The following is a 13,779-nucleotide window of genomic DNA, read 5'->3' on the forward strand; positions in this document are numbered from 1 at the left end:
CTGCCCCAGTAGGAGGGGCAGATTTTACATCCTTTGCTGTAAACCCTAAACCTTGCAGCCTGGCTTATTTCCTGAATACATCACCAGCAAAGCTCCGCAGACAGGTGCTCTACGTCATCTTTGAGGCCAGAAGGCCTAGTATTCTGAAATCCTATTCAGAAAAATGAAAAAGATACTGTTCTTGGAGCCAGTCTCGAGGAAAGGACACAGCCGTGCCCCACCTTGCCTTAAATCCTAGATTACCTAGCAGAGCTGCTCTACAAAGGCCCATTCTCTTCTATTAAGGTTCATGCCTCGGCAGTGTCTGCTCATAATACTGAGCCACCTCTATTTATTTTTTCTCACCCTCTTGTCAAAACAGTTAGAGAGGAGCTAACAATTTAAGACCCCCAAGGAGAGCTCCCACCCCGAGCTTCTTTGTACTAAAGCTCACGCACGCCCCCCCTTGAGCCTGCTGCAGCAGCACAATTAAATTTCCTCTGTTGTAAAACAGCCTTGTTTCTAGCCATCACTTCAGTGAGAGCTACCAGCACTAATGGCTGTGGAACCCTTTATTTTTCATGCGGACAGGGTTTCCCTCAGGACTAACCCATCTTTTTTTATGCCCAAGGTGGTGTCCAGTGTGGCTCTAAACCAATCCATCCATTTGCCAACCTTTTCCCCTACCTCAGAATAAAAGGGAAAGAATTCTGCACTCCTTGGACGTACAACTCTGGTTCTAACTTGACAGGACTACTAAGCCTTTCAGCAAATCTGACCAGATGTTAGTCAGATTTACTAAAGGGGCAGAGGGCAAGGCCATTTCAAAGAAAACAATTTCCAAATGGATAGCACATTTGCATCCATTTCTGCTACAAACACCATGGAAAACTTACCCCACAGGGGATCAGAACTCATTCCACTAGAGCTACCTCAACCTCTACAGCTTTTCTGAGGAGTCCCTACCAAGGACATCCTGGACGCTGCAACCTAGAGATCTGTACACACCTTCACCAAGCATTACCCCTTGCTTGTCTTTTCTAAATCCAGGGTTGGATTTGCCACAGCAGTCTTACAAGGCCTGCTAGCCAGCCCTATTACTTCACTGCCTCCACCCTTCCTTAGCTTTGGGAATCAACCCAACTGTGATGACTGCAACAGTGAAACACTAAGAGTATAGTACAGTTGTGTGTGCTTACCATAAATGTTGATATTAGAATGTATTCACTGTTTCAGTCCTGGCTTCCCTCCCTCCATCCCCCTGTTTTTTTTATATCCTTTCTACCCTCTTTTATGGCAATTTTATGGCAGGGGTATTTACTTTTTACTGGAGGTGTTCCACAGCAAGTAATAGCTTTGTATTTTGGGGGCTTCTGACATCTGGTGCAAGAAAAACTGGTGTGGCATCAGCTGCATGTTTTTATACCCCTGACGTCCTGGAAGAGGCGACAGAATCCCAAGACTTTGGTATTCAGGCTGAGGGCTACCTGCAGGCAGATGACCAGTGTGTGATGACTGCAACAGTGAATACACTCCTCCAACATCTACATTTATGGCAAGTGTACGCAACTATACGTCTCCACCAAACCTGCCCCTATAAAACCTAATTACACTGCTGGAAGTGGGGGGTGAGAACCCTCTTGCAGCAAATGCAAGCTAGTTTTTCTTTTGCAAACTTTACAGCCATGGGCTAAGATCCTAGCTTGAGTTAGCAGCTAAAATGAAACTTTTGTCCATTTAGAAATCCCACTTTCTCAAACAGGAAAATGCTTTTTAATGTTTTCTGTTCCACCAAGCCACTTTGCAGTGATGACTAAAAACCCAACTAAATATTACCAAAAAAATCAAAGCTTTGACCTCCTATGAAATGTATTTCAGCCTTTCCTGAAGAGATTCTGTGCACTGACTCACTACTCCCCCACCCACCTTTCTGCCCTTTTCTGCCCCTTTTTTTCCCCCCCTTAAAGTAACACTAAAATTAAATGGTTACAATATTTTGCTACTTGGCCACCGAATCCCAGCCAACCAGCAGCGCTTTACTCCAACAATGTTTAGTAATGTGTTGGCAGGTAAAATAAACAAATCCACAGGGTTTAGCAGGTAAAATAAATCCACATGGTTATCAAACGTAAGCATGGGCTTTGTGGTCCTGAACAAAAAGTTTTCACTTTTTGCCAAACCTTTCTAACCACAATTGCCCTTTTGTGTTAATTTACATCTTGCAAATGGCTGTAAATTCCATAAGACCTAGATTAACTTTAATGACCCACTCAGCTGAATTGTGTAGTATTTTTATTTTCATTTTATTTACTAAGAAATTAACCAGACGTGATTTACTTGCATTAAGCACAAGAAGTTGGAGAGCCAAACATGATTTATGTTGTATTAAGCAGGCCCCAACTCGCTAACCTTGCTGTGATTTTTCACTTACCCCATCCATCTAAGACCGCTTTTACTAAAACTTTTGCATCTCATCCCGAAACCCCAGGCCGCACTTAACCCCCCCAGGGCCGCACTTAACCCCCCCAGGGCCGCACTTAACCCCCCCAGGGCCGCACTTAACCCCCAGGGCGCACTTAACCCCCAGGGCCGCTTAACCCCCAGGGCCGCACTTAACCCCCCCAGGGCCGCACTTAACCCCCCCAGGGCCGCACTTAACCCCCCCTCCAGGGCCGCACTTAACCCCCAGGGCGCGCCCCAGGGGCACTTAACCCCCAGGGCGCACTTAACCCCCAGGGCTGCACTTAACCCCCAGGGCTGCACTTAACCCCCAGGGCTGCACTTAACCCCCAGGGCCGCACTTAACCCCCAGGGCACTTAACCCCCAGGGCCGCACTTAACCCCCAGGGCCGCACTTAACCCCCCCCAGGGCCGAACTTGGACATGGTGTGCATTTGTTTCCTGCCTTAAGTGAGCCTTAGTCCCATACTAAACCATACTTTATTATCTATTGTCATTTTAAATTTAGTCCGATACCTTCAAGTACATATTACTTAATTTATAAGTGATCAAATTCAAAAGTTTCTGGTGTCATTCAAAGGGGATCCAGTGTCTGCCTGGGATGACCTGCTCGAGCCGTGCTGCTTTGCTACAAACTAATTACACTTGGGCTTTCGAGTACTGGCCAAGGCTCTTGCCACCCCCTTGGTGCCTTTTTTAGGCAAGGCTCAAAAGACAAGCTCACTGCCGTAAATAGTGCAAAAAACTGAGGGTAATGCTACTCTATGCCAGAACTCAAAAACCTCAAACCTCAAAATGCACGCACTTGAGGCACTCCTTTAGTATGGAGAAAATCAATCTTGCAGTGACAGAAACCTGGTTTAAGGATCCGGAGAACATTGCAGCACTACCAGGCTACATCTCGTACCATACATTTTGGCCACAGAACCTGGACCAAAATAAAGCCAGGGTCATATCCATATTCATCAATGATACCCACACCTCCAGGTTAGTGGCACCGCACGATGCTTCCGAGATCATCCATGTGCAACTAGCAGGCATAACTGCAATTCAAAATTGTAGCTTGCTACAGATCACCCACCATGTCCCAGGACCCCCATTCCACGTTTCTGGTAACACTGGGGAACCTAAAGGTTCTACCAAACACCTTTTAATATTGGGTAATTTCAATTACTGGGAGAACTACTCAAATACTAACTCCCTTGACCAACATTTCCTAGAATTTATAAACTCAAAACTCCCTGGATCAGCTGTTCCTCATTCCCACCAGAGGTGACAATGTATTGGACCCTGGTCATCACCAACATGGCGACTGGTGTTCCAGAGGTCCAACCCCTCACTGGTTAGATCTGACCATAAACAAATCACTCTGGATATCCACATTCTGCCCCCACCCCCCAGTTAAGGAAACCACAGTGAAACTTTTTCAAAAGAAAATCTCACGTTAGATGGAGGTGAAAAGTTTCAACGCCCCCATGCTAAAGGATAACGCTGTCCAAGCTGCAAAATCCTTTATTGCATTCTATGGGCACCTACAAGAATGCATGTATTTTGTTATCCCAAGCAAAACCAAGACACTCCTCCAAAAAAGGAAACCAGTCTGGTGGACCCCTGCCATAAACAAGCTGTACAATAGGAGGAGGAAACTTTTACAAGAGTAAAATCCCAAGAAGGCAAGACCTCCCTGATCAGTGTCGGCTGATCCCTCAATCGTCCAAGGCTAGCTTCGAAAGAACAAAATTTGCCAAGGCCTCCAAAGATAACCACAAGGCATTCTTTAGCTATGTCAGAATGCAGAGTGGCACAAAGTACACTGAACTGACCGATATTGCCAACATCCTGGCAGATACTGGTTCAGTGCAAACTTCACCCCCAAAAGGGCCCATAACCATATCAGAAGAATGTAGAGCCCCTGAAATCAGATACTTGGCTTTGGAGAGGGCTGTTTTAACCCAAAAACACTCAGACTGGATGGTGTCCCAGGCTGTCCTACACTAGCTCAGACTAACCCCTCACCTAAACACACTGTTCAAACTCTGGCTCTCCACAGGCTACGTACCCATAGAGTGGCGCACAGCAACTGTTGTGGCTCTACCTTTGTGGAGCAGAACAAACCCAGGTGGACCGCATAGTCATGTAACTCATTCGAGCCATTGGAACCTCCAAACACTGGACCCTACCCAGTTCTGCTTTAAGGGCAGATCATGCCTCCTAAACCTGGAGGACGACTTTGTGACTTGTTACCAAGGCTATAGACGAGGGAAAGGTGTTGCACACAGCCTACCTGGACCTCGCAAAGGCCTTTGTCACCATTCCCCATTCTGGTATTATAGACAAGCTCACCAGCCTGAACATCCCTACTTCACAAGATGGGTTGCCAACTGGCTCACGGACAGAACCCACATGGTGAGAGTTGCAGGAGCTAGGTCCGACTCTAAACTGGTTACAAATGGTGTTCCCCTGGGCTCAGTCCTGGGACCCCCTCCTGTTCAGCATATACTTAGAGGTGCAGGCAAACGCAGGAGGACTATGGCTGAGCAAGTTTGCAGACTATTGCAAACTAGGGGCTATATTTGAGACTCCGGCTGGCAGACATCTTCAATAAGGGTCTCACTGAGACTGATACCTGGTGTCAAAATCTTGGCCTCAAAATGCCAAAAAGTGCATAGTCATCCCCTTTGGAAGAAGCAAAGTACCCACAAACTAGATAGGTGGTAGTCCCCTAAATACAGAAGACTTAATAAGGGACCCAAGTAGATGGTAAATCTCTCCTTTGATAATCACATTGCCAAAGTGGTATGTAGCCCATTTTAATCACAAAAGGGTTTGCATCCAGATCGAGAGGTAATTGTGCCCCTCTACTCATCACTCATCAGACCCATAGAGTACAATGCCCCATTTGGGATGTACCTTACAAGACTTCTGCAACAGCTGGAAGGACCACAGAAGTACCTCACCAAGAGGATCACTGGCCTCCAACAGATGCCCTATGCAGCTCGACTGAAGAAACTCCGGCTGTACTCTGTTGCCTAATCAGAGGTTATCTCTGTCTGACATGCAAGGCCATGTCCAGCCCAGAGTTGGACATTCTCCATCTAAAGAAAGCCTTATCCCCTCACGCCACACACTCTAGGGATCTTAACCTCACCACAACAATAAATAGGACGTGCTGGGGGGATCACTGCGACTCCCCATGCTTTGGAACAAGATTCCAATCTACATTAGGCAGAGCTCCTCACTAATGCTCCAATGAAACTTTGAGTGGCTGGGAAACGAGTTTATCCCGGGGATCACTTCAGGACGGTCGCAGGGAACTAATCTAAGGGGTGGCGAAAGCCAACCCATTCTGGCTAGGCATGCCTAGTACGTACCTATGTTTTACCTTCTATCCTGTTTTGTAACCTGAAAATCTGCATACGTGCTCTTAAACCAAAAGGTTTTTAAATGTCAGCAGTAACCACTAGCCTTTTCTCTGTTACAAAATTGTTGTCCCATGTAAATAAAATAGATTAAGGCAAACTGCCCTTGAGTGCCCGCAATTATTTCTGATTCTCTCCAAAAGCTCTACCTTGTGGTTACTTTCCAGCCTTGGCTGCCAGGCCCTGCCATGTGGCTAACTGTAGCTCTCAGTTGCTTGCAACTAAGCCTCCACCATATCTCCCCTTTGTGTATACATTTTTTTTCTTTTTTAAAAGCTTGTAAATACTTCATGTGTCTCCTGTATAACCCCAGGCATTCCAAGGGGCATGTGCCCTAGTTATTTCTCTCTTAACTAATGCTTTTATTCAGTCAGTGCCAATCATTGGTTAACTACTTGCAAAACCCTTCTGGTGTTCTAATTTTCACTTGATACCTTACAAGTACAACCTTTAATTCCTACCCTTGCTTTAAGCATCGAAATACAGGCCTGCAAAACAGTCCAGTTATAACGCACCAAGTCAATTAAACATTACTCTGCTTAGCTGCTGAAAAACTGCTTTCATGCCGTTAAGCGTAATACCCTAAGCTTCCTACACTAACTAAACATAGTACAGGTTGTACAGGTAAATGCCACTAAAGCCTACGAGTTAAATCAAAAACAAACCAAGGCCCCAACCTTGTTCTTAGATCACCCACAACATAGTTGAACACAAACCAGTAATCCACAGATAAGCTAATCAGACACGCTGCCAAGGTAGAGATTGAAAAGACTGATTTGCTTTACCAGCCCTCTTAATCCTCCTGGACAGCCCACTCCACCTCAGCCCTCCTACCTATCCTGACTCTACCTGTTCTCCACCCACTGAAACCAGAGTCTGAGCTTATCTGCCTCGGACAAATGACTGCTTGCTGCTATTTAGCTTGCCAGCTATAGTTTCTTTTCCTGTTCTCCTTAACCCTTCCCATCTTCTCTTTGCTCTTATTCCGAGCTAAAATCTTATAGTTGTGGCAGAGCCCAAGTCCCAATTCCAAAAATGACAACCCCCTGGGGTTCAAAGACTTTTTGTGGGCACATATTTTGATGCCCATAGGGAGGGTGTCCTGTCTAGGGCCTGCTCATTTGACTAGCCTTTAATCCGTTGTCTGCATGCACTGGCAGATCAGAGGAATAAGTTGATTAAGGGCTTGCTTCCTTCTCTGTCCTCTCGTACTTTATCTGAGAACTACATGGATAGACTAGGACAGGTTCTTCAGGCACAGATTCAAATGGAGTTTCCCCACCTCCATCCCCCTTCAGATCTGATGGCAGAATTTCTTCTGTCCAGTTACTGCTCCTCCAATCCTACCTTCAGTTTCAGAGCTTGCTGGTGCTTTGGTCCCAAGATCAGAGGCGTTGGAACTGATGCAGCTTTGTAGTGTCAGAGGGGCTTATGTTGGCCTCTTGTTTTCAGAGCCTCAGCATTTCCAAGCTTGGCTTGGACTCCCTTTTCAGAGTGGAGGGTTCCTGGTGCTTGAGGGGCATCTGTTCTATTTGATCCAGAGGGACAATGCCCAGGTATTCCTGAGAGCCCCAGTTCCTTCTCCCTCTGCACTGCTGTCTGCCCCCTCCTGTGTATGAGGCCTCTCGTATATCACAGGGACAGCTTGTCCTGGGAAGCCTCTAGACTAGACTATTCCTTCAGTGAAACCCAGTTCTCTCCCCCCCCCCCCCAACACCTCCCTTGAGCAACCCACTGAGGAGGTTCCTTGGTGAGACTGTTCGAGGTACCTGGATTACCCCAGGAATCCTTCACTACTGTGCTGTTTTCAAGGAGGAAGAGCCCCCCCCCCCCCCCCCCAAGATCTCCACTGCAAGTTGTCTGCTTTACAGATATCCTAGAGGTACTCTCCCAAAGAAGTGGTTAGTCGGCCTGAAACCCCACCCCAGAGGAAATGGTGCTGTTGGAGGCTTTCAGGACCTGGTCCATTTACATCCTGGGTGAGCCTTCCCCCAGCATGTGTGCACATAAATGCCCTCATTCACCTTTTGTCTACCAGGGCATGGAAAGAACTGAACACTGGAGACCATTCCAGAGAGGGCAGACAACTGAGTGCACCTACTAGTAAAACACACTGGACTAAATGGATTCCAGCAGATGCCATGGTGGTTGTGGCAGCCACTAGGAAGAAGCTGGCTCAGTTCTTCTGTCCATCCCCCTAACAAGAAGTCTAGGGATGTGGGCAGGTTTCATCTTGGCATTGAACTACTTGTCTTATTTCACTAGACTGGAGAGGCTTTGTGGTAAAACTAGAGTTCTTTGTCTGTTCTTGCTTCCTGAGGATCAGAAGACCTTTTCTTCCAGAATGGCCACTCTACCTCGTGGACTCATTCAATATCGGATTATCTTCATGACATTTTGGTGTTTTGGATGTTCGTGTTTCCCTGTTCATTACATTTAGGTAATCTGCTGGCAGGTTGCCCTCAGTCGGCCTGATTAACAAAGTCTTGGGTCCTGCGAGTGTTGCTGTCCCTTCTTCCATGACGTCAGGGGTATAAAACATGCAGCAGACGCCATTTTTATCAGTCTGTCTGGCCGTGCCCGAAGCAGAGGCATTTCACAAGTGCCGGTCGGCCGACTCCTGAAATTTTCGTTTAGAGTTTCACAGTACCCTGTTGGAAACTTTTTTTTTTTTGCTCCTTACAAATGTCAGTAAAAGTTATAATTGTATTACTTATGGGAAGCAAATACTTAAGGATTTTCATTTGTACTGTATTCCTTGCCTAGGCCCTGACCACAACGTGCCTTGCTGTCTGTTTTGTGCTATATTTAGCCAATACACTAAGCATCTGTATATTTTTGCATCTAAATATTTTGGCTCAAGATTTAACTATCCTGAAGTGTCGTCCGTTAGCAAAGAAAGACAAACCGTAGAGGTCCAAAACCGAAGCTTCTAAGCCAGTTGCCAGTACTCGGAGTGCTTTTGCAGCCCCTGATACCCGCTACATTTTGATTTGCAGGCCTCTACAGAGACGCATTCTGAGTCCTGTATGCCGCGAGACACTAGTATTGAACCCGCGGGCATCTCTACCTTAGAGGGTCCGGAGCTGCTGAGCAGGCACTGGCTTCTGAGGGTGTTTTTCAGGCCTACAGATTTTTATATTAAAACGGACGCAATCTTCAAAACCAAGGCCAAAACTGACTTCTTTGTCTAAAAAAACGACACTTGGACAATGTTCATAGACCCCTATGCCTAATTATCAAAATGGCTTGAGGATTTAATTACCTTGATCAGGGGTTCCCAACCCCCTCTTAAGAGGCCTAGACAAGGCGCCGACTATGAATCTTCAGATCAGGTTTCCATTTCTTCTGATCAGGAGTTATCTATTCCACCTTATGAGGACTCTGATGCTGGAGAATCCATCCCTTCTGCTTCTCCTGAGGATTTTTCTTTTGGAGAAACTTTTCATACCTTAAGGGAACATTTTTCATTGGGAGAGTTAGGATTTTTCAGAATCCAAAAAGAGGCTTGGATTTCCTTCTTCCTCGGCATAGGCCTTTGGCTATACCTCTTGTTTTGGACATTGTTGGTTTGCATATATATTTTGCTCCCCATTTGGGGGGCACCTGACATCTGGGGAACTAAACTGAATGGCATCTGATGCATGTTTTATAACCCTGACGTCATGGAAGACGGGACAGCAACCGGCGGACCCAAGACTTTTAATCAGAGGGCAACCTGCCAGCAGATTACCCAAGTTTAATGACTGCAACAGTGAATACACTACATCTACATTTTATGGCAAGTGTACACAACTGTGCTTTTCGTCTCCTGAACAGACTCTGCCATTATAACAAACTTGCGCCAGCCAGAAGCTCGAGCTAGCACTACCTGTAGTGCGCCTCTTCCCTTCAAACCTTGTTTGGTGTGTAGAGTTTACGTCCCACGCACCTACAGCAACCAGGCTTAAGCTTATACGCTGATGTTGAGGTTGCCTGAGGTGGAGAATCCCACACTATGAATATTTCAACTGGAAGTGAAGGGCATCTAAAGATTTTGCTTGGACAGCTATGTTTATGGTAAGATTTTGCACAACTATTCTGATAATCCCCTTTACCCAGAGAGCACTGGCTGTCCATTCTCTGCAGCATGTCCAAATGACCATTCTCGAGCGGCCGTGGCAGATCTTCATGCTGCTACTTTTCCCAGAAAAGTTTTACAAATCTTTTGAAGCTAGACATTTTCAAATGGGGTAGGATTCTCTCTCTGGTGTATGTCCAACAAGCAACAGCTGCTACAAGCCAGCAGATTTCATTAATGTTTTATTCCCCCCCGCATCTCAAGCTGGAGCTTGCTACTTCCAGTGACTTCAAATTCTGTACTGTTGTAACTGCAGTTAAATTTCATCTGTACCACTTTTTCCTGTTTTTTATTCCCCACGAGATTAGTGTAGGTACTTCAGAAAAATGTGTATTAATTCATATATGCTCTGATTCTGTCAATGTTTTAAGTTAATAGCACTAATGTTTTGTCCCTGATTTTTTTTTCCTGACTTGTCCCTGATTCTGTTGAAATTTGTCCCAGATTGGTTGTGAGATCTGTTGTAGAGTACCAGAGTTAGCCTTTTGAGTGTCATTTAAATGTATGAGGAATGAATACAGTTTAGATGGCCTTTTACGTTTAGGTTACTGAATACTGAAATGCAGTAAGCAAGCTTAAGCATCTTTGTAGAAAAAAAAAGTAGTCTATTTGTTAGGACTGTGTACATTGAGGGCATTGCAGTTCCAAGTGTCTTGAATTTGTTGAGGTATATGACTTTCTCAATACTTACTGATTTCTCCATGCCTTTTCTTTTTCCAGGAGTTGAGTATGTGGTAGCAAAGTCTGGATTCTACTGTAGGCTCTGCTCAGTCTTTTTCACAAATGAAGATGCTGCAAAAAATGTACACTGCTGTAGTCTTCCTCATTACCAGAGGCTGAAGGTAACTTGCATTCTACTTTGTGACCGCTTTAACTTTGAGTTTGTCTTCACTGGTAGAGCCTTAGTGTGTAGAGCATTTGAATATAGCAGTAAGGTTTTTTGTTCTGTTTTGACACACACACACACACACACACACACACACACACACACACACACACACACACTTGCCTTTTATTTGATAAAATTTTTGTTAGTTTGAACTGACAGCCTCTTTCGTACTGGTGAGTTAATGGTATCTTTTTATGGGTTGGGACTAGCAAATTGTACTTGCCTAGTATACTGCATCAGTATTTCTCAAGTTACTTGGAAGGTTTTTGGGCCAAACTTTAAAGAAGAGTGTCTTGCACCCCTTACAACTTACTGGAAGGGTGGAGGAATCTCTGCATTTTAATGTGATTTGGAGTGTTTCCACACAGTTGTAAACTTCCTTTGCTGCTTTGTATGTTTTGATTTTACATGTCTCTCTAGTGGTGTCGAATATGTATATTCTGAGGGCTAAGCCACACAGTTAATCAGAGCAGATGCTTTGACTACACCTGCACATGTAAATTAAGACTAATTTTATGGAAGCTTATTCAACATTATATATTTGCTTGTTTTAAAAAAACTTTTCCTATAATCTCTCAACAGAGGCTGTTGATCCGAAAGGAACGTCAGGCAGAAGACTCGTGAAGCATTTAAAGCATTTTTAAATGTGGTTATTTGGATGTCTGTTTAGCTGGGGAAAATAGACAAACGTATGCTTTTCCTTGTGTTGTGAAGTCTAAGATATTGTGCGTTGTATCTGTTTTTAATGTCCAGTTTTTTATACATCAGGTTTTGTTCACTTTCTTTTAAAGTTTAGGGGAGAATTAATTGTATGTAGATAGCATAATGAAACTTTGTATGCCCTACCTTGTTTGTCATTGCTGAATTTATGTTGTGAGCTCAGTATTAAGTGCTATCTAAATTCAATAAAGGGCACTCCTGGAGTAAAGTTCTGCCTTTTTTTTAGGGGTATGAATTTTCTGTATCTGGAATCTAGCAGAGTAACTTGCCCCATTTTTAAATGATTTTGGAAGGACAGGCTGTGAAAATTGTCTTTTAAGCACGTTTTTTATAATGCAAGTCATAGTGTAAAGGAGTTATGGAAAGTGTCAGGTCAGTCCTGATGTTTGTATTCCCATGTTGCAGTATTCTACATGTGGGTTTACATTTCCAATTCGGCCAGGATTCCAAAGATTTTCAGTCCCTTTAGTTTTGTTGATGTTTGTGGCATGACGTTTGCATGCACCAACCCTCAAATTTTCAGCTGCCAGTTGTATGCCAGGTGCTCCTGCTTAGTGTGAATGTTGGATTAAGAAAAATTCAGATAAGTAACTTGTTGGGGATTCTTTCAGTCTTTGTTTTTATATGTATAGGTTCATGTCCTTCGGAAAGGGCAAGTGCTTCAGATTCCCCACAGACCAACATGACCAGTGCCTCTTTTGTTTAGGTAAGAACACTACCACAAAAACTACACTGTCAGGCATTCGTACTAAAGACCTTACATTGCCGTTTGCATGCTTTTAAATCTTTAGAAAACACGCGGTTAAAATAGTGTTGCGGATGGAAGCCACATCCAACACCCCGTCGGAACCGCTTAAGGCCAAGACCATGCGCCCTAGTTCTTTCTGCTGCGCCTCTGCCTGTACGTCAGCCTGTGGCAGACATCGGCCTGGCTGAGGATTCTGCGTCTGCCTGTCTGGAGAAAACTGGTATCTCCTGAGGAAGCCGCACAATCTTAAGCGGGTGGCATGTAAGGCTTTACCACAGTCTGCCTTTAACTCCGGTGGTGGGGGGGTGCTGTCTGTGGTACAGTGCGATTCCTACATCTGACTCTAGGCCTTCTCCCAGCCAGACACCAGCTAGGCTTCAAGAAAAAGCAAAAGACAAAACGTTTATCTTTCTGAAAGCATGCCCAATTGGCAGGATTTCAGCCAGTTTATTCAGTGCTTTTATGGCCCTACAGCCGACTACAACAGGAACCCCTAGCACTGCTCCTCCCAAAGTGCTAGCCATCTAGCTTCTGAAAGGAGGGCAGAAGTGGAAGAACTCCTTCCTCAGAAGATTCCCTCTCCTGCCCCTCACTGATTCCCCAGTGGAGTAGTTAGCCTATGGGGAAACTATTTGCAAAATGAAAGATCACAAGTGAGAATCCACTGACATGAATGAAGTGCAGAAGAGGTTTTATGACCTCCAATACAGATGGACTCTCCCAGTCCTTCTGCTGGCCCTCCTATTCTGCTGGCCTTCCTGGATGCTTTTTCCTCTGCATCCCTCACCCTTGACTCCTTCCAGCCCCATGCTGGGCTTGACATTGTACAAGGTCCCTGAAACAGAAAATTTTCTATCTCCATTTCCACTGATGGGGCTTAAACTACTACCAGTCTACGACCATTCTTCCTGCTGACAAGGACAGCAAGACAATGGAATGGCTTGGGCTGAAAATCTATACTTTGGCCACCCTATCCTTCAGGACCACTAACTAAAAGACTCTCATGACCAAGTACTTCTTAGCCCTGCTTGATAATGCCATTAAGGAATTGTCTTGCCTACCAGATTGTGTAGCCAAAGCTTCCTTGTCCTCTCTGCTAGCACTCAAACTCTTTTTGGTGAATAGATGTAGATGTCTTATTCCAATGTTGCAATATTCCAGTGTTGCAGTATTCACTAGTGGGTTTACCCTTCCCATCCGCTTGTTCGGCCAAGTTTCCAAAACTTTTCCAGTCCCTGTTGCTGCGTCCAACGTTTATGTAGGTTGGTCCATAAGTGACGTCTGTGTGCACCAGTCCTCTGAATTCGGTCACTAGCCATACAGCAGGTGTTCCTGCTACTCGTGGACATCCGATCTATTTCCCATTAAGATAAGTACCCCGTTGGGATTTTTTCAGTCCTTTGTAATTGATAGCTAATGTCCAGTAGGAGAAGTGAAACTGTGG

General features: G+C 45.0%; 1 protein-coding gene across 3 annotated transcripts in view; it reads left to right on the forward strand.

Moving 5' to 3' along the window:
- Positions 1-11,795, forward strand: part of MATR3 (matrin 3) — a 67,154-nt gene extending 55,359 nt beyond the window's left edge. For all 3 annotated transcript variants that reach the window (XM_044068992.1, XM_044068994.1, XM_044068993.1), the window contains 2 exons: positions 10,699-10,820; positions 11,450-11,795. In XM_044068992.1, coding sequence (XP_043924927.1) covers positions 10,699-10,820; positions 11,450-11,491 — 164 coding nt within the window. In that variant the 3' untranslated portion in view covers positions 11,492-11,795. The remainder of the gene's footprint in view (positions 1-10,698; positions 10,821-11,449) is intronic.
- Positions 11,796-13,779: the final 1,984 nt, after the last annotated feature.

Source organism: Protopterus annectens, chromosome 4.part0 (assembly GCF_019279795.1).
Source record: "Protopterus annectens isolate FY-2018-M chromosome 4.part0, PAN1.0, whole genome shotgun sequence".
Taxonomy (NCBI): Eukaryota; Metazoa; Chordata; order Ceratodontiformes; family Protopteridae; genus Protopterus; species Protopterus annectens.